The sequence below is a fragment of the Coregonus lavaretus genome (assembly GCF_964263955.1).
Source record: "Coregonus lavaretus genome assembly, contig: HAP1_SCAFFOLD_1618, whole genome shotgun sequence".
Taxonomy (NCBI): domain Eukaryota; kingdom Metazoa; phylum Chordata; class Actinopteri; order Salmoniformes; family Salmonidae; genus Coregonus; species Coregonus lavaretus.
Window position 1 is genome coordinate 40,616 of NW_028163393.1, and position 27,662 is coordinate 68,277.

The 27,662-nt window shown below is 44.0% G+C and overlaps 1 protein-coding gene across 1 annotated transcript in view; it reads left to right on the forward strand.

Moving 5' to 3' along the window:
* Positions 1–27,662, forward strand: part of LOC311118182 (filamin-A-like) — a gene marked incomplete at both ends in the record, with an annotated part of 73,937 nt that overhangs the window by 33,932 nt on the left and 12,343 nt on the right. Inside the window, 4 exons of the mRNA XM_084193037.1 lie at positions 1,325–1,485; positions 19,218–19,308; positions 19,462–19,749; positions 27,519–27,631. Coding sequence (XP_084049163.1) covers positions 1,325–1,485; positions 19,218–19,308; positions 19,462–19,749; positions 27,519–27,631 — 653 coding nt within the window. The remainder of the gene's footprint in view (positions 1–1,324; positions 1,486–19,217; positions 19,309–19,461; positions 19,750–27,518; positions 27,632–27,662) is intronic.

Genomic DNA, 27,662 nt, shown 5'->3' on the forward strand with positions numbered 1-27,662 from the left:
TCCATGACCCATTTTCAATGCCCTGTTTGAGGGAAGGAGGTTCTCACCCAAGATTTGACGGTACATGGCCCCGTCCATCGTCCCTTTGATGTGGTGAAGTTGTCCTGTCCCCTTAGCAGAAAAACACCCCCAAAGCATAATGTTTCCACCTCCATGTTTGACGGTGGGGATGGTGTTCTTGGGGTCATAGGCAGAATTCCTCCTCCTCCAAACACGGCGAGCTGAGTTGATGCCAAAGAGCTCCATTTTAGTCTCATCTGACCACAACACTTTCACCCAGTTCTCCTCTGAATCATTCAGATGTTCATTGGCAAACTTCAGACGGGCCTGTATATGTGCTTTCTTGAGCAGGGGGACCTTGCGGGCGCTACAGGATTTCAGTCCTTAGTGTGTGTGTTACCAATTGTTTTCTTGGTGACTATGGTCCCAGCTGCCTTGAGATCATTGACAATATCCACCCGTGTAGTTCTGGGCTGATTCCTCACCGTTCTCATGATCATTGCAACTCTACGAGGTGAGATCTTGCATGGAGCCCCAGGCCGAGGGAGATTGACAGTTATTTTGTGTTTCTTCCATTTGCGAATAATCGCACCAACTGTTGTCACCTTCTCACCAAGCTGCTTGGCGATGCTCTTGTAGCCCATTCCAGCCTTGTGTAGGTCTACAATCTTGTCCCTGACATCCTTGGAGAGCTCTTTGGTCTTGGCCATGGTGGAGAGTTTGGAATCTGATTGATTGATTGCTTCTGTGGCCAGGTGTCTTTTATACAGGTAACAAACTGAGATTAGGAGCACTCCCTTTAAGAGTGTGCTCCTAATCTCAGCTCATTACCTGTATAAAAGACACCTGGGAGCCAGAAATCTTTCTGATTGAGAGGGGGTCAAATACTTATTTCCCTCATTAAAATGCAAATCAATTTATAACATTTTTGACATGCGTTTTTTTGGATTTTTTTGTTGTTATTCTGTCTCTCACAGTTCAAATAAACCTATCATTAAAATTATAGACTGATCATTTCTTTGTCAGTGGGCAAACATACAAAATCAGCAGGGGATCAAATACTTTTTTCCCTCACTGTATGGGTGGTCTTGGGAATCGAACCCACTACCCTGGCATTACAAGCACCGTGCTCTACCAACTGAGCTACAAAGGACCAGTTCATAGTATGCACAATATGTAAACAAAATACAAATCTATGTTTATGAAGACACTTGAAGCAAACATTTTAATTCCACTTGTATCTTCGCCAGGTGTATTAAGTGTGTGTGTGTGTGTGTGTGTGTGTGTGTGTGTGTGTGTGTGTGTGCGTGTGTGTGTACCCCAGGGGACATCAGTATAGGTATAAAGTGCTCTCCAGGTGTGGTGGGACCGGCAGAGGCAGACATCGACTTCGACATAATCAGGAACGACAATGACACGTTTACCGTTAAATACACCCCGCAAGGCGCTGGTAGCTACACTATCATGGTGCTATTCGCTGACCAGGTGAGTAGAGTTTCAGGTGTTGGTTTGTAGTGTATAGTATGTATGTATGCTGTTCGCTAAACCTTGAGTCAGTGTCAAGTCCCAAGTCCCTACCTTTACTAATTCTGGCACCTGTATACTCTAGTCAATGTTGAGTCTCAAATCCCTTGTTTAGGTTGCAGTCTAACCATCTTTCAAGCTACATATCAGAATAAAGGTAGCTGGCTCACAGTGTTACACATCAGCATGGCTAGTTAAATAATACAGTAGTTAGCTAGCTTAGTGTTACACATCAGCATGGCTAGTTAAATAATACAGTAGTTAGCTAGCTTAGTGTTACACATCAGCATGGCTAGTTAAATAATACAGTAGTTAGCTAGCTTAGTGTTACACATCAGCATGGCTAGTTAAATAATACAGTAGTTAGCTAGTTTAGTGTTACACATCAGCATGGCTAGTTAAATAATACAGTAGTTAGCTAGCTTAGTGTTACACATCAGCATGGCTAGTTAAATAATACAGTAGTTAGCTAGCTTAGTGTTACACATCAGCATGGCTAGTTAAATATGTCAAAGTTGCGTCAATTCAAATCTGGCATTAGGAACAAAAGAGGTCAACACGACTTCTAAGATATACTAGTTATTTTAATTAATGCAAAAACCTTCAATGGGAAATATGATGTTTCGTATATACGGGCTCTTTGAAATACCTCGCAGGGCACTTCAGAGAACTAATCCATTGTTTCAGATTGTTGCTCAAATACTCTGACAGAGAGAGAGTTTCCCACCTCTCTGCTGGCCAATCAGAGTAGAGACTTGAGCGTGGTTTAGACTTACTCAGCCTATCCGTTGGCGCACTGGCTGTTCCCCGCCTCTTCTGTTACCAGGCATACGTTTATCATAACAACCTGTCATAGTGAGAAGAGCCAGCTCCCCTAGACACCATTCCTACGTCCAAGGAAGGTTCACAGATCACAAAGAACCAGTATAGTCTAGCATTTGGAGACACAATCCTTATCTCATCTTACCCCCTAAAACAGCTCTTCACATCAATCACAGCCTGCCAGGTGACACAACCTACATTAGCCCAGTCAAGAATGCATTCTTTCTAAGTTAGTCATCCCATCAATTTAGGAGAATAATAAATATCTAATAAATAATACAGTAGTTAGCTAGCTTAGTGTTACACATCAGCATGGCTAGTTAAATAATACAGTAGTTAGCTAGCTTAGTGTTACACATCAGCATGGCTAGTTAAATAATACAGTAGTTGCATTTGAAAAAGTGGACTCGAGTACTATAACACTGTGTGTATATGTGACCGACCGGCTCGATTTGGTCTTATGTAGCAACATTTGAAATTGTGTTTTTTACATTGGATAAAAGTAGAGACTCAGAGCTAGAAAATGGTATATCATACACTGCAGTTGAGGAACAATGGGAAAGTAATTCTGCTTTGAGAAAATGGCCCTTGAATGTTTTGATACCTACTGGAGAGCTCTTCTTTGTCTACACCAATTCAGCATCGTTCACACCCTCTTATGCTTTAGTCCCACCCATCTCTTTAAGGATTCACATGTGAGGCCATGTACTAAACAACCAAAGATTTCAAGACTAAAGGCTGGTTTATACTACGGATGTGTTCGTGAATTTAATCTGGAGTGCCAGAGTGTGCTCTGGGCGTTCGTAAACTCAAGAGTGTTGTCAGATTGTCCATTCGTAAATTCAAAGCGTTTCGGTCTCAGAGCGCACACTGGACGCTCTGGCCGAGGAGTAGGGTTGATCCGAGCGTTCTGACCTAACAACAGCAGTCAAGCACCCAAGCTAACTGACTGTTGGCTAGCTACTTCCAGACACAAATGAGAGAACAGCTCACTCTGACCATTTTACTCACCCTAGCAGAGCTGCTAGGCTGTGTTTATGTTATCCAGAGCGTTGGTGACTGCAACTGTGCTGCTGGCAACAATTTAATTACGCTTTTTTGCCAACGTTTACTGTCACCGGCCATATTCAACGGGTGTTGAGCGTTCATGAATTTGTTAGTTATTCTGCGCTCTGGCACACTCAGATGAGAGTGCTCTGAAATGGGAGTAGATAGACCGAATTAACCAGCTACGTCTATCGACATACGTCTAGTTTCCTGTGAAGTAGAGACACACGACATACGTCTAGTTTCCTGTGAAGTAGTGACATACGTCTAGTTTCCTGTGAAGTAGTGACACACGACATACGCCTAGTTTCCTGTGAAGTAGTGACACACGACATACGTCTAGTTTCCTGTGAAGTAGAGACACACGACATACGTCTAGTTTCCTGTGAAGTAGTGACATACGTCTAGTTTCCTGTGAAGTAGTGACACACGACATATGCCTAGTTTCCTGTGAAGTAGTGACACACGACATACGTCTAGTTTCCTGTGAAGTAGAGACACACGACATACGTCTAGTTTCCTGTGAAGTAGTGACATACGTCTAGTTTCCTGTGAAGTAGTGACGCACGACATACGCCTAGTTTCCTGTGAAGTAGTGACACACGACATACGTCTAGTTTCCTGTGAAGTGGTGACACACGACATACGTCTAGTTTCCTGTGAAGTAGTGACAGACGACATACGCCTAGTTTCCTGTGAAGTAGTGACACACGACATACGTCTAGTTTCCTGTGAAGTAGTGACACACGACATACGTCTAGTTTCCTGTGAAGTAGAGACACACGACATACGTCTAGTTTCCTGTGAAGTAGTGACATACGTCTAGTTTCCTGTGAAGTAGTGACACACGACATACGCCTAGTTTCCTGTGAAGTAGTGACACACGACATACGTCTAGTTTCCTGTGAAGTAGAGACACACGACATACGTCTAGTTTCCTGTGAAGTAGTGACATACGTCTAGTTTCCTGTGAAGTAGTGACACACGACATACGTCTAGTTTCCTGTGAAGTAGTGACATACGTCTAGTTTCCTGTGAAGTAGTGACATACGTCTAGTTTCCTGTGAAGTAGTGACACACGACATACGTCTAGTTTCCTGTGAAGTAGTGACATACGTCTAGTTTCCTGTGAAGTAGTGACATACGTCTAGTTTCCTGTGAAGTAGTGACATACGTCTAGTTTCCTGTGAAGTAGTGACATACGTCTAGTTTCCTGTGAAGTAGTGACACACGACATACGTCTAGTTTCCTGTGAAGTAGTGACATACGTCTAGTTTCCTGTGAAGTAGTGACATACGTCTAGTTTCCTGTGAAGTAGTGACATACGTCTAGTTTCCTGTGAAGTAGTGACATACGTCTAGTTTCCTGTGAAGTAGTGACACACGTCTAGTTTCCTGTGAAGTAGTGACACACGACATACGTCTAGTTTCCTGTGAAGTAGTGACATACGTCTAGTTTCCTGTGAAGTAGTGACATACGTCTAGTTTCCTGTGAAGTAGTGACACACGACATACGTCTAGTTTCCTGTGAAGTAGTGACACACGACATACGTCTAGTTTCCTGTGAAGTAGTGACATACGCCTAGTTTCCTGTGAAGTAGTGACACACGACATACGTCTAGTTTCCTGTGAAGTAGTGACACACGACATACGTCTAGTTTCCTGTGAAGTAGTGACATACGCCTAGTTTCCTGTGAAGTAGTGACACACGACATACGCCTAGTTTCCTGTGAAGTAGTGACACACGACATACGCCTAGTTTCCTGTGAAGTAGTGACACACGACATACGTCTAGTTTCCTGTGAAGTAGAGACACACGACATACGTCTAGTTTCCTGTGAAGTAGTGACACACGACATACGCCTAGTTTCCTGTGAAGTAGTGACACGTGACATACGTCTAGTTTCCTGTGAAGTAGTGACACACGACATACGTCTAGTTTCCTGTGAAGTAGTGACACACGACATACGTCTAGTTTCCTGTGAAGTAGTGACATACGTCTAGTTTCCTGTGAAGTAGTGACACACGACATACGCCTAGTTTCCTGTGAAGTAGTGACACACGACATACGTCTAGTTTCCTGTGAAGTAGTGACATACGTCTAGTTTCCTGTGAAGTAGTGACATACGTCTAGTTTCCTGTGAAGTAGTGACACACGACATATGTCTAGTTTCCTGTGAAGTAGTGACACACGACATACGTCTAGTTTCCTGTGAAGTAGTGACATACGTCTAGTTTCCTGTGAAGTAGTGACATACGTCTAGTTTCCTGTGAAGTAGTGACACACGACATACGCCTAGTTTCCTGTGAAGTAGTGACACGTGACATACGTCTAGTTTCCTGTGAAGTAGTGACACACGACATATGCCTAGTTTCCTGTGAAGTAGTGACATACGTCTAGTTTCCTGTGAAGTAGTGACACACGACATACGTCTAGTTTCCTGTGAAGTAGTGACACACGACATATGTCTAGTTTCCTGTGAAGTAGTGACACACGACATACGTCTAGTTTCCTGTGAAGTAGTGACACACGACATACGTCTAGTTTCCTGTGAAGTAGTGACATACGTCTAGTTTCCTGTGAAGTAGTGACATACGTCTAGTTTCCTGTGAAGTAGTGACATACGTCTAGTTTCCTGTGAAGTAGTGACACACGACATACGTCTAGTTTCCTGTGAAGTAGTGACACACGACATACGTCTAGTTTCCTGTGAAGTGGTGACACACGACATATGTCTAGTTTCCTGTGAAGTAGTGACACACGACATACGCCTAGTTTCCTGTGAAGTAGTGACACACGACATATGCCTAGTTTCCTGTGAAGTAGTGACATACGTCTAGTTTCCTGTGAAGTAGTGACACACGACATACGTCTAGTTTCCTGTGAAGTAGTGACACACGACATACGTCTAGTTTCCTGTGAAGTAGTGACACACGACATACGTCTAGTTTCCTGTGAAGTAGTGACACACGACATACGTCTAGTTTCCTGTGAAGTAGTGACATACGTCTAGTTTCCTGTGAAGTAGTGACATACGTCTAGTTTCCTGTGAAGTAGTGACATACGTCTAGTTTCCTGTGAAGTAGTGACACACGACATACGTCTAGTTTCCTGTGAAGTAGTGACACACGACATACGTCTAGTTTCCTGTGAAGTGGTGACACACGACATACGTCTAGTTTCCTGTGAAGTAGTGACACACGACATACGCCTAGTTTCCTGTGAAGTAGTGACACACGACATACGTCTAGTTTCCTGTGAAGTAGTGACACACGACATACGTCTAGTTTCCTGTGAAGTAGTGACATACGTCTAGTTTCCTGTGAAGTAGTGACACACGACATACGTCTAGTTTCCTGTGAAGTGGTGACACACGACATACGTCTAGTTTCCTGTGAAGTAGTGACAGACGACATACGCCTAGTTTCCTGTGAAGTAGTGACACACGACATACGTCTAGTTTCCTGTGAAGTAGTGACACACGACATACGTCTAGTTTCCTGTGAAGTAGAGACACACGACATACGTCTAGTTTCCTGTGAAGTAGTGACATACGTCTAGTTTCCTGTGAAAGAGTGACACACGACATACGCCTAGTTTCCTGTGAAGTAGTGACACACGACATACGTCTAGTTTCCTGTGAAGTAGAGACACACGACATACGTCTAGTTTCCTGTGAAGTAGTGACATACGTCTAGTTTCCTGTGAAGTAGTGACGCACGACATACGCCTAGTTTCCTGTGAAGTAGTGACACACGACATACGTCTAGTTTCCTGTGAAGTGGTGACACACGACATACGTCTAGTTTCCTGTGAAGTAGTGACAGACGACATACGCCTAGTTTCCTGTGAAGTAGTGACACACGACATACGTCTAGTTTCCTGTGAAGTAGTGACACACGACATACGTCTAGTTTCCTGTGAAGTAGAGACACACGACATACGTCTAGTTTCCTGTGAAGTAGTGACATACGTCTAGTTTCCTGTGAAGTAGTGACACACGACATACGCCTAGTTTCCTGTGAAGTAGTGACACACGACATACGTCTAGTTTCCTGTGAAGTAGAGACACACGACATACGTCTAGTTTCCTGTGAAGTAGTGACATACGTCTAGTTTCCTGTGAAGTAGTGACACACGACATACGTCTAGTTTCCTGTGAAGTAGTGACATACGTCTAGTTTCCTGTGAAGTAGTGACATACGTCTAGTTTCCTGTGAAGTAGTGACACACGACATACGTCTAGTTTCCTGTGAAGTAGTGACATACGTCTAGTTTCCTGTGAAGTAGTGACATACGTCTAGTTTCCTGTGAAGTAGTGACATACGTCTAGTTTCCTGTGAAGTAGTGACATACGTCTAGTTTCCTGTGAAGTAGTGACACACGACATACGTCTAGTTTCCTGTGAAGTAGTGACATACGTCTAGTTTCCTGTGAAGTAGTGACATACGTCTAGTTTCCTGTGAAGTAGTGACATACGTCTAGTTTCCTGTGAAGTAGTGACATACGTCTAGTTTCCTGTGAAGTAGTGACACACGTCTAGTTTCCTGTGAAGTAGTGACACACGACATACGTCTAGTTTCCTGTGAAGTAGTGACATACGTCTAGTTTCCTGTGAAGTAGTGACATACGTCTAGTTTCCTGTGAAGTAGTGACACACGACATACGTCTAGTTTCCTGTGAAGTAGTGACACACGACATACGTCTAGTTTCCTGTGAAGTAGTGACATACGCCTAGTTTCCTGTGAAGTAGTGACACACGACATACGTCTAGTTTCCTGTGAAGTAGTGACACACGACATACGTCTAGTTTCCTGTGAAGTAGTGACATACGCCTAGTTTCCTGTGAAGTAGTGACACACGACATACGCCTAGTTTCCTGTGAAGTAGTGACACACGACATACGCCTAGTTTCCTGTGAAGTAGTGACACACGACATACGTCTAGTTTCCTGTGAAGTAGAGACACACGACATACGTCTAGTTTCCTGTGAAGTAGTGACACACGACATACGCCTAGTTTCCTGTGAAGTAGTGACACGTGACATACGTCTAGTTTCCTGTGAAGTAGTGACACACGACATACGTCTAGTTTCCTGTGAAGTAGTGACACACGACATACGTCTAGTTTCCTGTGAAGTAGTGACATACGTCTAGTTTCCTGTGAAGTAGTGACACACGACATACGCCTAGTTTCCTGTGAAGTAGTGACACACGACATACGTCTAGTTTCCTGTGAAGTAGTGACATACGTCTAGTTTCCTGTGAAGTAGTGACATACGTCTAGTTTCCTGTGAAGTAGTGACACACGACATACGTCTAGTTTCCTGTGAAGTAGTGACACACGACATACGTCTAGTTTCCTGTGAAGTAGTGACATACGTCTAGTTTCCTGTGAAGTAGTGACATACGTCTAGTTTCCTGTGAAGTAGTGACACACGACATACGCCTAGTTTCCTGTGAAGTAGTGACACGTGACATACGTCTAGTTTCCTGTGAAGTAGTGACACACGACATATGCCTAGTTTCCTGTGAAGTAGTGACATACGTCTAGTTTCCTGTGAAGTAGTGACACACGACATACGTCTAGTTTCCTGTGAAGTAGTGACACACGACATATGTCTAGTTTCCTGTGAAGTAGTGACACACGACATACGTCTAGTTTCCTGTGAAGTAGTGACACACGACATACGTCTAGTTTCCTGTGAAGTAGTGACATACGTCTAGTTTCCTGTGAAGTAGTGACATACGTCTAGTTTCCTGTGAAGTAGTGACATACGTCTAGTTTCCTGTGAAGTAGTGACACACGACATACGTCTAGTTTCCTGTGAAGTAGTGACACACGACATACGTCTAGTTTCCTGTGAAGTGGTGACACACGACATATGTCTAGTTTCCTGTGAAGTAGTGACACACGACATACGCCTAGTTTCCTGTGAAGTAGTGACACACGACATATGCCTAGTTTCCTGTGAAGTAGTGACATACGTCTAGTTTCCTGTGAAGTAGTGACACACGACATACGTCTAGTTTCCTGTGAAGTAGTGACACACGACATACGTCTAGTTTCCTGTGAAGTAGTGACACACGACATACGTCTAGTTTCCTGTGAAGTAGTGACACACGACATACGTCTAGTTTCCTGTGAAGTAGTGACATACGTCTAGTTTCCTGTGAAGTAGTGACATACGTCTAGTTTCCTGTGAAGTAGTGACATACGTCTAGTTTCCTGTGAAGTAGTGACACACGACATACGTCTAGTTTCCTGTGAAGTAGTGACACACGACATACGTCTAGTTTCCTGTGAAGTGGTGACACACGACATACGTCTAGTTTCCTGTGAAGTAGTGACACACGACATACGCCTAGTTTCCTGTGAAGTAGTGACACACGACATACGTCTAGTTTCCTGTGAAGTAGTGACACACGACATACGTCTAGTTTCCTGTGAAGTAGTGACATACGTCTAGTTTCCTGTGAAGTAGTGACACACGACATACGTCTAGTTTCCTGTGAAGTGGTGACACACGACATACGTCTAGTTTCCTGTGAAGTAGTGACAGACGACATACGCCTAGTTTCCTGTGAAGTAGTGACACACGACATACGTCTAGTTTCCTGTGAAGTAGTGACACACGACATACGTCTAGTTTCCTGTGAAGTAGAGACACACGACATACGTCTAGTTTCCTGTGAAGTAGTGACATACGTCTAGTTTCCTGTGAAAGAGTGACACACGACATACGCCTAGTTTCCTGTGAAGTAGTGACACACGACATACGTCTAGTTTCCTGTGAAGTAGAGACACACGACATACGTCTAGTTTCCTGTGAAGTAGTGACATACGTCTAGTTTCCTGTGAAGTAGTGACACACGACATACGTCTAGTTTCCTGTGAAGTAGTGACATACGTCTAGTTTCCTGTGAAGTAGTGACATACGTCTAGTTTCCTGTGAAGTAGTGACACACGACATACGTCTAGTTTCCTGTGAAGTAGTGACATACGTCTAGTTTCCTGTGAAGTAGTGACATACGTCTAGTTTCCTGTGAAGTAGTGACATACGTCTAGTTTCCTGTGAAGTAGTGACATACGTCTAGTTTCCTGTGAAGTAGTGACACACGACATACGTCTAGTTTCTTGTGAAGTAGTGACATACGTCTAGTTTCCTGTGAAGTAGTGACATACGTCTAGTTTCCTGTGAAGTAGTGACATACGTCTAGTTTCCTGTGAAGTAGTGACATACGTCTAGTTTCCTGTGAAGTAGTGACACACGTCTAGTTTCCTGTGAAGTAGTGACACACGACACACGTCTAGTTTCCTGTGAAGTAGTGACATACGTCTAGTTTCCTGTGAAGTAGTGACATACGTCTAGTTTCCTGTGAAGTAGTGACACACGACATACGTCTAGTTTCCTGTGAAGTAGTGACACACGACATACGTCTAGTTTCCTGTGAAGTAGTGACATACGCCTAGTTTCCTGTGAAGTAGTGACACACGACATACGTCTAGTTTCCTGTGAAGTAGTGACACACGACATACGTCTAGTTTCCTGTAAAGTAGTGACATACGCCTAGTTTCCTGTGAAGTAGTGACACACGACATACGCCTAGTTTCCTGTGAAGTAGTGACACACGACATACGCCTAGTTTCCTGTGAAGTAGTGACACACGACATACGTCTAGTTTCCTGTGAAGTAGAGACACACGACATACGTCTAGTTTCCTGTGAAGTAGTGACACACGACATACGCCTAGTTTCCTGTGAAGTAGTGACACGTGACATACGTCTAGTTTCCTGTGAAGTAGTGACACACGACATACGTCTAGTTTCCTGTGAAGTAGTGACACACGACATACGTCTAGTTTCCTGTGAAGTAGTGACATACGTCTAGTTTCCTGTGAAGTAGTGACACACGACATACGCCTAGTTTCCTGTGAAGTAGTGACACACGACATACGTCTAGTTTCCTGTGAAGTAGTGACATACGTCTAGTTTCCTGTGAAGTAGTGACATACGTCTAGTTTTCTGTGAAGTAGTGACACACGACATACGTCTAGTTTCCTGTGAAGTAGTGACACACGACATACGTCTAGTTTCCTGTGAAGTAGTGACATACGTCTAGTTTCCTGTGAAGTAGTGACATACGTCTAGTTTCCTGTGAAGTAGTGACATACGCCTAGTTTCCTGTGAAGTAGTGACACACGACATACGCCTAGTTTCCTGTGAAGTAGTGACACGTGACATACGTCTAGTTTCCTGTGAAGTAGTGACACACGACATATGCCTAGTTTCCTGTGAAGTAGTGACATACGTCTAGTTTCCTGTGAAGTAGTGACACACGACATACGTCTAGTTTCCTGTGAAGTAGTGACACACGACATACGTCTAGTTTCCTGTGAAGTAGTGACACACGACATACGTCTAGTTTCCTGTGAAGTAGTGACACACGACATACGTCTAGTTTCCTGTGAAGTAGTGACATACGTCTAGTTTCCTGTGAAGTAGTGACATACGTCTAGTTTCCTGTGAAGTAGTGACATACGTCTAGTTTCCTGTGAAGTAGTGACACACGACATACGTCTAGTTTCCTGTGAAGTAGTGACACACGACATACGTCTAGTTTCCTGTGAAGTGGTGACACACGACATACGTCTAGTTTCCTGTGAAGTAGTGACACACGACATACGCCTAGTTTCCTGTGAAGTAGTGACACACGACATACGTCTAGTTTCCTGTGAAGTAGTGACACACGACATACGTCTAGTTTCCTGTGAAGTAGAGACACACGACATACGTCTAGTTTCCTGTGAAGTAGTGACATACGTCTAGTTTCCTGTGAAGTAGTGACACACGACATACGCCTAGTTTCCTGTGAAGTAGTGACACACGACATACGTCTAGTTTCCTGTGAAGTAGAGACACACGACATACGTCTAGTTTCCTGTGAAGTAGTGACATACGTCTAGTTTCCTGTGAAGTAGTGACACACGACATACGTCTAGTTTCCTGTGAAGTAGTGACACACGACATACGTCTAGTTTCCTGTGAAGTAGTGACATACGTCTAGTTTCCTGTGAAGTAGTGACATACGTCTAGTTTCCTGTGAAGTAGTGACACACGACATACGTCTAGTTTCCTGTGAAGTAGTGACACATGACATACGTCTAGTTTCCTGTGAAGTAGTGACATACGTCTAGTTTCCTGTGAAGTAGTGACATACGTCTAGTTTCCTGTGAAGTAGTGACATACGCCTAGTTTCCTGTGAAGTAGTGACACACGACATACGCCTAGTTTCCTGTGAAGTAGTGACACGTGACATACGTCTAGTTTCCTGTGAAGTAGTGACACACGACATATGCCTAGTTTCCTGTGAAGTAGTGACATACGTCTAGTTTCCTGTGAAGTAGTGACACACGACATACGTCTAGTTTCCTGTGAAGTAGTGACACACGACATACGTCTAGTTTCCTGTGAAGTAGTGACACACGACATACGTCTAGTTTCCTGTGAAGTAGTGACACACGACATACGTCTAGTTTCCTGTGAAGTAGTGACATACGTCTAGTTTCCTGTGAAGTAGTGACATACGTCTAGTTTCCTGTGAAGTAGTGACATACGTCTAGTTTCCTGTGAAGTAGTGACATACGTCTAGTTTCCTGTGAAGTAGTGACACACGACATACGTCTAGTTTCCTGTCAAGTAGTGACACACGACATACGTCTAGTTTCCTGTGAAGTGGTGACACACGACATACGTCTAGTTTCCTGTGAAATAGTGACACACGACATACGCCTAGTTTCCTGTGAAGTAGTGACACACGACATACGTCTAGTTTCCTGTGAAGTAGTGACACACGACATACGTCTAGTTTCCTGTGAAGTAGAGACACACGACATACGTCTAGTTTCCTGTGAAGTAGTGACATACGTCTAGTTTCCTGTGAAGTAGTGACACACGACATACGCCTAGTTTCCTGTGAAGTAGTGACACACGACATACGTCTAGTTTCCTGTGAAGTAGAGACACACGACATACGTCTAGTTTCCTGTGAAGTAGTGACATACGTCTAGTTTCCTGTGAAGTAGTGACACACGACATACGTCTAGTTTCCTGTGAAGTAGTGACATACGTCTAGTTTCCTGTGAAGTAGTGACATACGTCTAGTTTCCTGTGAAGTAGTGACACACGACATACGTCTAGTTTCCTGTGAAGTAGTGACATACGTCTAGTTTCCTGTGAAGTAGTGACATACGTCTAGTTTCCTGTGAAGTAGTGACATACGTCTAGTTTCCTGTGAAGTAGTGACATACGTCTAGTTTCCTGTGAAGTAGTGACACACGACATACGTCTAGTTTCCTGTGAAGTAGTGACATACGTCTAGTTTCCTGTGAAGTAGTGACATACGTCTAGTTTCCTGTGAAGTAGTGACATACGTCTAGTTTCCTGTGAAGTAGTGACATACGTCTAGTTTCCTGTGAAGTAGTGACACACGTCTAGTTTCCTGTGAAGTAGTGACACACGACATACGTCTAGTTTCCTGTGAAGTAGTGACATACATCTAGTTTCCTGTGAAGTAGTGACATACGTCTAGTTTCCTGTGAAGTAGTGACACACGACATACGTCTAGTTTCCTGTGAAGTAGTGACACACGACATACGTCTAGTTTCCTGTGAAGTAGTGACATACGCCTAGTTTCCTGTGAAGTAGTGACACACGACATACGTCTAGTTTCCTGTGAAGTAGTGACACACGACATACGTCTAGTTTCCTGTGAAGTAGTGACACACGACATACGTCTAGTTTCCTGTGAAGTAGTGACATACGCCTAGTTTCCTGTGAAGTAGTGACACACGACATACGCCTAGTTTCCTGTGAAGTAGTGACACACGACATACGCCTAGTTTCCTGTGAAGTAGTGACACACGACATACGTCTAGTTTCCTGTGAAGTAGAGACACACGACATACGTCTAGTTTCCTGTGAAGTAGTGACACACGACATACGCCTAGTTTCCTGTGAAGTAGTGACACGTGACATACGTCTAGTTTCCTGTGAAGTAGTGACACACGACATACGTCTAGTTTCCTGTGAAGTAGTGACACACGACATACGTCTAGTTTCCTGTGAAGTAGTGACATACGTCTAGTTTCCTGTGAAGTAGTGACACACGACATACGCCTAGTTTCCTGTGAAGTAGTGACACACGACATACGTCTAGTTTCCTGTGAAGTAGAGACATACGTCTAGTTTCCTGTGAAGTAGTGACATACGTCTAGTTTCCTGTGAAGTAGTGACACACGACATACGTCTAGTTTCCTGTGAAGTAGTGACACACGACATACGTCTAGTTTCCTGTGAAGTAGTGACATACGTCTAGTTTCCTGTGAAGTAGTGACATACGTCTAGTTTCCTGTGAAGTAGTGACATACGTCTAGTTTCCTGTGAAGTAGTGACACACGACATACGTCTAGTTTCCTGTGAAGTAGTGACACACGACATACGTCTAGTTTCCTGTGAAGTAGTGACATACGTCTAGTTTCCTGTGAAGTAGTGACACACGACATACGCCTAGTTTCCTGTGAAGTAGTGACACACGACATACGTCTAGTTTCCTGTGAAGTAGTGACATACGTCTAGTTTCCTGTGAAGTAGTGACATACGTCTAGTTTCCTGTGAAGTAGTGACACACGACATACGTCTAGTTTCCTGTGAAGTAGTGACACACGACATACGTCTAGTTTCCTGTGAAGTAGTGACATACGTCTAGTTTCCTGTGAAGTAGTGACATACGTCTAGTTTCCTGTGAAGTAGTGACACACGACATACGCCTAGTTTCCTGTGAAGTAGTGACACGTGACATACGTCTAGTTTCCTGTGAAGTAGTGACACACGACATATGCCTAGTTTCCTGTGAAGTAGTGACATACGTCTAGTTTCCTGTGAAGTAGTGACACACGACATACGTCTAGTTTCCTGTGAAGTAGTGACACACGACATATGTCTAGTTTCCTGTGAAGTAGTGACACACGACATACGTCTAGTTTCCTGTGAAGTAGTGACACACGACATACGTCTAGTTTCCTGTGAAGTAGTGACATACGTCTAGTTTCCTGTGAAGTAGTGACATACGTCTAGTTTCCTGTGAAGTAGTGACATACGTCTAGTTTCCTGTGAAGTAGTGACACACGACATACGTCTAGTTTCCTGTGAAGTAGTGACACACGACATACGTCTAGTTTCCTGTGAAGTGGTGACACACGACATATGTCTAGTTTCCTGTGAAGTAGTGACACACGACATACGCCTAGTTTCCTGTGAAGTAGTGACACACGACATATGCCTAGTTTCCTGTGAAGTAGTGACATACGTCTAGTTTCCTGTGAAGTAGTGACACACGACATACGTCTAGTTTCCTGTGAAGTAGTGACACACGACATACGTCTAGTTTCCTGTGAAGTAGTGACACACGACATACGTCTAGTTTCCTGTGAAGTAGTGACACACGACATACGTCTAGTTTCCTGTGAAGTAGTGACATACGTCTAGTTTCCTGTGAAGTAGTGACATACGTCTAGTTTCCTGTGAAGTAGTGACATACGTCTAGTTTCCTGTGAAGTAGTGACACACGACATACGTCTAGTTTCCTGTGAAGTAGTGACACACGACATACGTCTAGTTTCCTGTGAAGTGGTGACACACGACATACGTCTAGTTTCCTGTGAAGTAGTGACACACGACATACGCCTAGTTTCCTGTGAAGTAGTGACACACGACATACGTCTAGTTTCCTGTGAAGTAGTGACACACGACATACGTCTAGTTTCCTGTGAAGTAGTGACATACGTCTAGTTTCCTGTGAAGTAGTGACACACGACATACGTCTAGTTTCCTGTGAAGTGGTGACACACGACATACGTCTAGTTTCCTGTGAAGTAGTGACAGACGACATACGCCTAGTTTCCTGTGAAGTAGTGACACACGACATACGTCTAGTTTCCTGTGAAGTAGTGACACACGACATACGTCTAGTTTCCTGTGAAGTAGAGACACACGACATACGTCTAGTTTCCTGTGAAGTAGTGACATACGTCTAGTTTCCTGTGAAAGAGTGACACACGACATACGCCTAGTTTCCTGTGAAGTAGTGACACACGACATACGTCTAGTTTCCTGTGAAGTAGAGACACACGACATACGTCTAGTTTCCTGTGAAGTAGTGACATACGTCTAGTTTCCTGTGAAGTAGTGACACACGACATACGTCTAGTTTCCTGTGAAGTAGTGACATACGTCTAGTTTCCTGTGAAGTAGTGACATACGTCTAGTTTCCTGTGAAGTAGTGACACACGACATACGTCTAGTTTCCTGTGAAGTAGTGACATACGTCTAGTTTCCTGTGAAGTAGTGACATACGTCTAGTTTCCTGTGAAGTAGTGACATACGTCTAGTTTCCTGTGAAGTAGTGACATACGTCTAGTTTCCTGTGAAGTAGTGACACACGACATACGTCTAGTTTCTTGTGAAGTAGTGACATACGTCTAGTTTCCTGTGAAGTAGTGACATACGTCTAGTTTCCTGTGAAGTAGTGACATACGTCTAGTTTCCTGTGAAGTAGTGACATACGTCTAGTTTCCTGTGAAGTAGTGACACACGTCTAGTTTCCTGTGAAGTAGTGACACACGACACACGTCTAGTTTCCTGTGAAGTAGTGACATACGTCTAGTTTCCTGTGAAGTAGTGACATACGTCTAGTTTCCTGTGAAGTAGTGACACACGACATACGTCTAGTTTCCTGTGAAGTAGTGACACACGACATACGTCTAGTTTCCTGTGAAGTAGTGACATACGCCTAGTTTCCTGTGAAGTAGTGACACACGACATACGTCTAGTTTCCTGTGAAGTAGTGACACACGACATACGTCTAGTTTCCTGTAAAGTAGTGACATACGCCTAGTTTCCTGTGAAGTAGTGACACACGACATACGCCTAGTTTCCTGTGAAGTAGTGACACACGACATACGCCTAGTTTCCTGTGAAGTAGTGACACACGACATACGTCTAGTTTCCTGTGAAGTAGAGACACACGACATACGTCTAGTTTCCTGTGAAGTAGTGACACACGACATACGCCTAGTTTCCTGTGAAGTAGTGACACGTGACATACGTCTAGTTTCCTGTGAAGTAGTGACACACGACATACGTCTAGTTTCCTGTGAAGTAGTGACACACGACATACGTCTAGTTTCCTGTGAAGTAGTGACATACGTCTAGTTTCCTGTGAAGTAGTGACACACGACATACGCCTAGTTTCCTGTGAAGTAGTGACACACGACATACGTCTAGTTTCCTGTGAAGTAGTGACATACGTCTAGTTTCCTGTGAAGTAGTGACATACGTCTAGTTTTCTGTGAAGTAGTGACACACGACATACGTCTAGTTTCCTGTGAAGTAGTGACACACGACATACGTCTAGTTTCCTGTGAAGTAGTGACATACGTCTAGTTTCCTGTGAAGTAGTGACATACGTCTAGTTTCCTGTGAAGTAGTGACATACGCCTAGTTTCCTGTGAAGTAGTGACACACGACATACGCCTAGTTTCCTGTGAAGTAGTGACACGTGACATACGTCTAGTTTCCTGTGAAGTAGTGACACACGACATATGCCTAGTTTCCTGTGAAGTAGTGACATACGTCTAGTTTCCTGTGAAGTAGTGACACACGACATACGTCTAGTTTCCTGTGAAGTAGTGACACACGACATACGTCTAGTTTCCTGTGAAGTAGTGACACACGACATACGTATAGTTTCCTGTGAAGTAGTGACACACGACATACGTCTAGTTTCCTGTGAAGTAGTGACATACGTCTAGTTTCCTGTGAAGTAGTGACATACGTCTAGTTTCCTGTGAAGTAGTGACATACGTCTAGTTTCCTGTGAAGTAGTGACACACGACATACGTCTAGTTTCCTGTGAAGTAGTGACACACGACATACGTCTAGTTTCCTGTGAAGTGGTGACACACGACATACGTCTAGTTTCCTGTGAAGTAGTGACACACGACATACGCCTAGTTTCCTGTGAAGTAGTGACACACGACATACGTCTAGTTTCCTGTGAAGTAGTGACACACGACATACGTCTAGTTTCCTGTGAAGTAGAGACACACGACATACGTCTAGTTTCCTGTGAAGTAGTGACATACGTCTAGTTTCCTGTGAAGTAGTGACACACGACATACGCCTAGTTTCCTGTGAAGTAGTGACACACGACATACGTCTAGTTTCCTGTGAAGTAGAGACACACGACATACGTCTAGTTTCCTGTGAAGTAGTGACATACGTCTAGTTTCCTGTGAAGTAGTGACACACGACATACGTCTAGTTTCCTGTGAAGTAGTGACACACGACATACGTCTAGTTTCCTGTGAAGTAGTGACATACGTCTAGTTTCCTGTGAAGTAGTGACATACGTCTAGTTTCCTGTGAAGTAGTGACACACGACATACGTCTAGTTTCCTGTGAAGTAGTGACACACGACATACGTCTAGTTTCCTGTGAAGTAGTGACATACGTCTAGTTTCCTGTGAAGTAGTGACACACGACATACGCCTAGTTTCCTGTGAAGTAGTGACACACGACATACGCCTAGTTTCCTGTGAAGTAGTGACACACGACATACGTCTAGTTTCCTGTGAAGTAGTGACACACGACATACGTCTAGTTTCCTGTGAAGTAGTGACACACGACATACGCCTAGTTTCATGAAACGAGTCACATATAGTGTGTGTGTGAGTAATGTCGTATGCCTCTCCTCTGTGTTCCAGACCATCCCCATGACTCCCATCAGGATCAAAGTTGACCCGTCACATAACGCCAGCAAGGTGAAGGCCGAGGGACCAGGACTCAACCACAGTGGTGAGACACACACACACACACACACACACACACACACACACACACACACACACACACACACGCTACACACACAGCAGTTCCTCCACCAGAGATAATTAACCCTTCCCTGTTCCCTGCCCTCTCTCCCCTCCTCTTCCCATATCTCTCGTCCAGGTGTGGAGTTAAACAAGCCGACCCACTTCACAGTAAACACCAAGGCTGCAGGTAAAGCCAAGCTGGACGCTGTGTTCTCCGGCCCGGCTAAAGGAGAGACGGTCAAGGACTTTGAGATCATCAACAACCACGACAACACCCACACGGTCAAGTACACCCCCGTCCAGCAGGGCCCTCTGGGAGTGGCCGTCACCTACGGAGGAGATTCTGTTCCCAAGAGTCCCTTCTCCATCCCCGTGGTACCAAGTCTCGACCTCAGCAACATACAAGTGGCTGGACTGGGTGATAGTATGTACACTATATATACTATATATCAGTGGCGGTTGGTGCCTTTTCAGTTGAGGGAGGATTTTTTTTTGTTTCATGAGCATGGCCTTATATCTATTACTGCCATTCATATTCCCCAGCTCAATGTAACATCCATAGGTTTAGGATACTACATGATACTCCATATTAGCTCAAGTAACGTCATAGTCAGCATAGCTAATAGAACTAACGTGTTAGTAAACCCGCTACAATCATGCAGTAACATTACAGTGTACAGTCAGTAAGCAGTTACACTGGCGGGCCCCGGTGGCAATAAATTAGTAAAACCAAAAAATGTACCTTTTTATGCCTTGACTTGGAAGAGTTCCAGTGTTGTGTTGGAAAGTTAGCTAACATAGCATCCCTCTGTTTGAGCAGGGTGTTCCAGTAGGCTAAACTAGCCAACTAGCTAACATAGCATCCCTCTGTTTGAGCAGGGTGTTCCAGTAGGCTAAACTAGCCAGCTAGCTAACATAGCATCCCTCTGTTTGAGCTGGGTGTTCCAGTAGGCTAAACTAGCCAACTAGCTAACATAGCATCCCTCTGTTTGAGCTGGGTGTTCCAGTAGGCTAAACTAGTTGCATTTGCTAGCTAAGTAAGTGAAACTGAAAGTGAAAAAAAGATGCTAAATCTCTCTCTCTCTCTATTTCTCTCTTGCTTCTCCTTCATTTAGGAAGACATTAATTTGTTCAAAACTGTTCAACTATTGTCTTTCTCTCTCTTTGAGTCAACCACTCACCACATGTTATACACTGCAGTGCTAGCTAGCTGTAGTTTATGCTTTCAGTAATAGATTAATTCTCTGATGCTTTGATTGGGTGGACAACATGTCAGTTCATGCTGCAAGAGCTCTGGTAGGTTGGAGGACGTCCTCCGGAAGTTGGCATAATTCCTGTGTAAGTCTATGGTTCTCACTGGGCCTCCTAGGTTTTGTATAGAAGTCAATGTACCCAGAGGAGGACGGAAGCTAGCTGTCCTCATTTATATATATTTTTTTACATTTTAGTCATTTAGCAGACGCTCTTATCCAGAGCGACTTACAGTTAGTGAGTGCATACATTATTTTGGGAATTGAACGCACAACCCATAACGACCAATAAAATGTTCACATGAATAAATAAAAGACATTCACTCTGCTGTGAGAGAAGCCCCGCCCCCACCACATTTACATTACATTTTAGTCATTTAGCAGACACTCTTATCCAGAGCGACTTACAGTTAGTGCATACATCATTTTTTCATACCCCCTGTGGGAATCGAACCCACAACCCTGGTGTTGCAAACGCCATGCTCTACCAACTGAGCTACATCCCTGCCGGCCATTCCCTCTCCTACCCTGGACAACGCTGGGCCAATTGTGCGCCGCCCCATGGGTCTCCTGGTCGCGGCCGGCTACGACTGGATTCGAACCAGGATCTCTAGTGGCACAGCTAGCACTGCGATGCAGTGCCTTAGACCACTGCGCCACTCGGGAGGGGAAACTCTACACTATGGTGCTACCCTACAGAGTGCTGTTGAGGCTACTGTAGACCTTCTTTTGCAAAATAGTGTGTTTTAATCAATTATCTAGTGACGTGATTAGATTTTGTATAGTTTTATATAAAAATGATGCTTTTTAAATGAAATTCACTGAGGAGGATGGTCCTCCCCTGAGGAGCCTCCACTGCTATATCTACTACAGATACTATATCACTATATTTACATTTTAGTCATTTAGCAGACGCTCTTATCCAGAGCGACTTACAGGAGCAATTAGAGTTAAGTGCCTTGCTTAAGGGCACATCGACAGATTTTTCACCTAGTCGGCTCGGGGATTAGAACCAGCGACCTTTCGGTTATTGGCACAACGCTCTTACCCACTAAGCTACCTGCCGCCCTATATCACTGTCTACACTACATACTATATATACAGTTCGTTCGGAAAGTATTCAGACCCCTTCCCTTTTTCCACATTTGTTATGTTACAGACTTATTCTAAAATGTATAACATAAAAAACAAAAATCTAAATCACACAATATCAAAGCGAAAAACAGGTTTTTAGAAATTTTAGCAAATGCATTAAAAATAAAACAGAAACACCTTATTTACATATGTATTCAGACCCTTTGCTATGAGACTCGAAATTAAACTCAGGTGCATCCTGTTTCCATTGATCACCCTTGAGATGTTTCTATAACTTGATTGGAGTCCACCTGTGGTAAATTTAATTGATTGGACATGAATTGGAAAGGCATACACCTGTCTATATAAGGTCCCACAGACGACAGTACATGTCAGAGCAAAAACCAAGCCATGAGGTCGAAGGAATTGTCCGTAGAGCTCCGAGACAGGATTGTGTCGAAGCACAGATCTGGGGAAGGGTACCAAAGCATTTCTACACATTTGAAGGTCCCCAAGAACACAGTGGCCTCCATCATTCTTAAATGGAAGAAGTTTGGAACCACCAAGACTCTTCCTAGAGCTGGCCGCCCAAACTGAGCAATCGGGGGAGAAGGGCCTTGGTCAGGGAGGTGATGGTCACTCTGACAGAGCTCCAGAGTTCCTCTGTGGAGATGGGAGAACCTTCCAGAAGGACAACCATCTCTGCAGAACTCCAGCAATCAGGCCTTTATGGTAGAATGGCCAGACGGAAACCACTCCTCAGTAAAAGGCACATGACAGCCCGCTTGGAGTTTGCCAAAAGGCACCTAAAGACTCTGAGGCAATGAGAAACAAGATTCTCTGGTCTGATGAAACCAAGATTGAACTCTTTGGCCTGAATGCCAAGCGTCATGTCTGGAGGAAACCTGGCACCATACCTACGGTGAAGCATGGTGGTGGCAGCATCATGCTGTGGGGATGTTTTTCAGCGGCAGGGAGACTAGTCAGGATCGACGGAAAAATGAACGGAGCAAAGTACAGAGAGATCCTTGATGAAAACCTTCGCCAGAGCGCTCAGGACCTCAGACTGGGGCGAAGGTTCACCTTCCAACAGGACAACGACACTAAGCACACAGCCAAGACAACGCAGGAGTGGCTTCGGGACAAGTCTCTGAATATCTTTGAGTGGCCCAGCCAGATTCCGGACTTGAACCTGATCGAACGTCGCTGGAGAGACCTGAAAATAGCTGTGCAGCGACGCTCCCCATCCTACCTTAAAGAGCTTGAGAGGATCTGCAGAGAAAAATGGGAGAAACTCCCCAAATAGAGGTGTGCCAAGCTTGTAGCGTCATACCCAAGAAGACTCGAGGCTGTAATCACTGACAAAGGTGCTACAACAAAGTACTGAGTAAATGGTCTGAATACTTATGTAAATTTGATATTTCAGTTTTTTATTTTTAAATACATTTGAACAAATTTCTAAAAACCTGTTTTTGCTTTGTCATTATGGGGTATTGTGTGTAGATTGATGACAATTTTAGAATAAGGCTGTAAAGTAACAAAATGTGGAAAAAGTCAAGGGGTCTGAATGATTTCTGAATGCGCTGTATATATATATACTATATCACTATCTAGCTACACTTTATGCTATATATACTATATATACACTACCGTTCAAAAGTTTTGGGTCACTTAGAAATGTCCTTGTTTTCCATGTAAACATACATGAAATGAGTTTGAATAGGAAATATAGCAAAATGCATAGGAAATGTAGTCATTGACAAGGTTAGAAATAATTATTTTTAATAGAAATAATAATTGTGTACTCCAAACTTTTTATTCGTCAAAGAATCCTCCATTTGCAGCCTTTGGCGTTCTAGTTGTCAATTTGTTGAGGTAATCTGAAGGGATTTCACCCCATGCTTCCTGAAGCACCTCCCACAAGTTGGATTGGCTTGATGGCTACTTCTTACGTACCATACGGTCAAGCTGCTCCCACAACAGCTCAATAGGGTTGAGATCCGGTGACTGTGCTGGCCACTCCATTATAGACAGAATACCAGCTGACTGCTTCTTCCCTAAATAGTTATTGCATAGTTTGGAGCTGTGCTTTGGGTCATTGTCCTGTTGTAGGAGGAAATTGGCTCCAATCAAGCGCCGTCCACAGGGTATGGCATGGGGTTGCAAAATGGAGTGATAGCCTTCCTTCTTCAAGATCCCTTTTACCCTGTACAAATCTCCCACTTTACCACCACCAAAGCAACCCCAGACCATCACATTGCCTCCGCCATGCTTGACAGAGCACTCCTCCATCATCCTTTCATTTGGTCTGCGTCTCACAAATGTTAATCTTTGTGATCCGAACACCTCAAACTTCGTTTTGTCTGTCATAACACTTTTTTCCAATCTTCCTCTGTCCAGTGTCTGTGTTCTTTTGCCCATCTTAATCTTTTATTTTTATTGGCCAGTCTGAGATATAGCTTTTTCTTTGCAACTCTGCCTAGAAGGTCAGCATCCCGGAGTCGCCTCTTCACTGTTGACATTGAGACTGGTGTTTTGCGGGTACTATTTAATGAAGCTGCCTGTGAGGCGTCTGTTTCTCAAACTAGACACTAATGTATTTGTCCTCTTGCTCAGTTGTGCACCAGGGCCTCCCACTCCTCTTTCTATTCTGGTTAGAGCCAGTTTGTGCTGTTATGTGAAGGGAGTAGTACACAGCGTTGTATGAGATCTTCAGTGTCTTGGCAATTTCTCGCATGGAATAGCCTTCATTTTTCAGAACAAGAATAGACTGACGAGTTTCAGAAGAAAGTTATTTGTTTCTGGCCATTTTGATTCTGTAATCAAACCCACAATTGCTGATGCTCCAGATACACAACTAGTCTCAAGAAGGCCAGTTTTATTGCTTCTTTAATCAGCACAACAGTTTTCAGTTGAGCTAACATAATTGCAAAAAGGGTTTTCTAATGATCAATTAGCCTTTTAAAATGATAAACTTGGATTAGCAAACACAACGTGCCATTGGAACACAGGACTGATGGTTGCTGATAATGGGCCTCTGTACGCCTATTTAGATATTCCATAAAAAATCAGCCGTTTCCAGCTACAATAGCCATTTACAACATTAACAATGTCTACACTGTATTTCTGATCAATTTTATGTTATTTTAATCGACAAAAAAATTGCTTTTCTTTCGAAAACAAGGACATTTCTAAGTGACCCCAAACTTTTGACCGGTAGCATACTATATACTACACTACATACTAGACTCAGCAAAAAAATAAACGTCCCTTTTTCAGGATAATTTGTAAAAATCCAAATAACTTCACAGATCTTCGTGCTTGTTCAATGAACCATAAACAATGAATGAACATGCACCTGTGGAACGGTCGTTAAGACACTAACAGCTTACAGACGGTAGGCAATTAAGGTCACAGTTATGAAAACTTAGGACACTAAAGAGGCCTTTCTACTGACTCTGAAAAACACCAAAAGAAAATCCCCAGGGTCCCTGCTCATCTGCGTGAACGTGCCTTAGGCATGCTGCAAGGAGGCATGAGGACTGCAGATGTGGCCAGGGCAATAAATTGCAATGTCCGTACTGAGAGACGCCTAAGACAGCCCTACAGGGAGACAGGACGGACAGCTGATCGTCCTCGCAGTGGCAGACCACGTGTAACAACACCTGCACAGGATCGGTACATCCGAACATCACACCTGCGGGACAGGTACAGGATGGCAACAAAAACTGCCCGAGTTACACCAGGAACGCACAATCCCTCCATCAGTGCTCAGACTGTCCGCAATAGGCTGAGAGAGGCTGGACTGAGGGTTTGTAGGCCTGTTGTAAGGCAGGTCCTCACCAGACATCACCGGCAACAACGTCGCCTATGGGCACAAACCCACCGTCGCTGGACCAGACAGGACTGGCAAAAAGTGCTCTTCACTGACGAGTCGCGGTTTTGTCTCACCAGGGGTGATGGTCGGATTCGCGTTTATCGTCGAAGGAATGAGCGTTACACCGAGGCCTGTACTATGGAGCGGGATCGATTTGGAGGTGGAGGATCCGTCATGGTCTGGGGCGGTGTGTCACAGCATCATCGGACTGAGCTTGTTGTCATTGCAGGCAATCTCAACGCTGTGCGTTACAGGGAAGACATCCTCCTCCCTCATGTGGTACCCTTCCTGCAGGCTCATCCTGACATGACCCTCCATCATGACAATGCCACCAGCCATACTGCTCGTTCTGTGCGTGAATTCCTGCAAGACAGGAATGTCAGTGTTCTGCCATGGCCAGCGAAGATCCCAGATCTCAATCCCATTGAGCACGTCTGGGACCTGTTGGATCGGAGGGTGAGGGCTAGGGCCATTCCCCCCAGAAATGTCCGGGAACTTGCAGGTGCCTTGGTGGAAGAGTGGGGTAACATCTCACAGCAAGAACTGGCAAATCTGGTGCAGTCCATGAGGAGGAGATGCACTGCTTAATGCAGCTGGTGGCCACACCAGATACTGACTGTTACTTTTGATTTTGACCCCCCCCCTTTTTTCAGGGACACATTATTCAATTTCTGTTAGTCACATGTCTGTGGAACTTGTTCAGTTTATGTCTCAGTTGTTGAATCTTGTTATGTTCATACAAATGTTTACACATGTTACGTTTGCTGAAAATAAACGCAGTTGACAGTGAGAGGACGTTTATATCTCTTCTCTTCTATCTCTCTTTCTACATTTATATTTTTACATTTTAGTCATTTAGCAGACGCTCTTATCCAGAGTGACTTACAGTTAGTGAGTGCATACATTATTCTTTTATTTTTCATACTGGCCCCCCGTGGGAATCGAACCCACAACCCTGGCGTTGCAAACGCCATGCTCTACCAACTGAGCTACATCCTTGCCGGCCATTCCCTCCCCTACCCTGGACGACGCTGGTCCAATTGTGCGCCGCCCCATGGGTCTCCCGGTCGCGGCTGGCTCTTCTCTTCTATATCTTTTCTCTTCTATCTCTCCATCTCTTCTCTTCTATATATCTATCTCTTCTTCTATACAGTGGCTTGTGAAAGTATTCACCCCCTTTCGCATTTTTCCTATTTTGTTGCCTTACAACCTGGAATTAAAATGGTTTGTATCATTTGATTTACACAACATGCCTACCACTTTGAAGATGCAAAATATGTTTTATTGTGAAACAAACAAGAAATAAGACCAAAAAAAAAGAACTTGAGCATGCATTACTATTCACCCCCCCAAAGTCAATACTTTGTAGAGCCACCTTTTGCAGCAATTACAGCTGCAAGTCTCTTGGGGTATGTCTCTATAAGCTTGGCACAACTAGCCACTGGGATTTTTGCCCATTCTTCAAGACAAAACTGCTCCAGCTCCTTCAAGTTGGATGGGTTCTGCTGGTGTACAGCAATCTTTAAGTCATACCACAGATTCCCAATTGGATTGAGGTCTGTGCTTTGACTAGGCCATTCCAAGACATTTAAATGTTTCCCCTTAAACTCGAGTGTTGCTTTAGCAGTATGCTTAGGGTCATTGTCCTGCTGGAAGGTGAACCTCTGTCCCAGTCTCAAATCTCTGGAAGACTGAAACATGTTTCGCTCATGAATTTCCATGTATTTAGTGCCATCCATCATTCCTTCAATTCTGACCAGTTTCCCAGTCCCTGCCGACGAAAAACATCTGTACTTCTCCACAACTTTGTCCCTGACCTGTTTGGAGAGCTCCTTGGTCTTCATGGTGTCGCTTGCTTGGTGGTGCCCCTTGCTTAGTGGTGTTGCAGACTCTGGGGCCTTTCAGAACAGGTGTATATATACTGAGATCATGTGACAGATCATGTGACACGATATCTCTTCTATCTCTCTATCTCTTCCTCTATCTATGTAGAGATGACGGTGGGTAAGGACCAGGAAGTGATGGTGAAGTGTAAAGGAGCAGGAGGTCAGGGGATGGTCTGGGCCAAGGTTACAGGGCCTTCTGGGACACCTGTCACCAGCAAGGTAAGGATATAGATTGATTTTTTTTATTTTA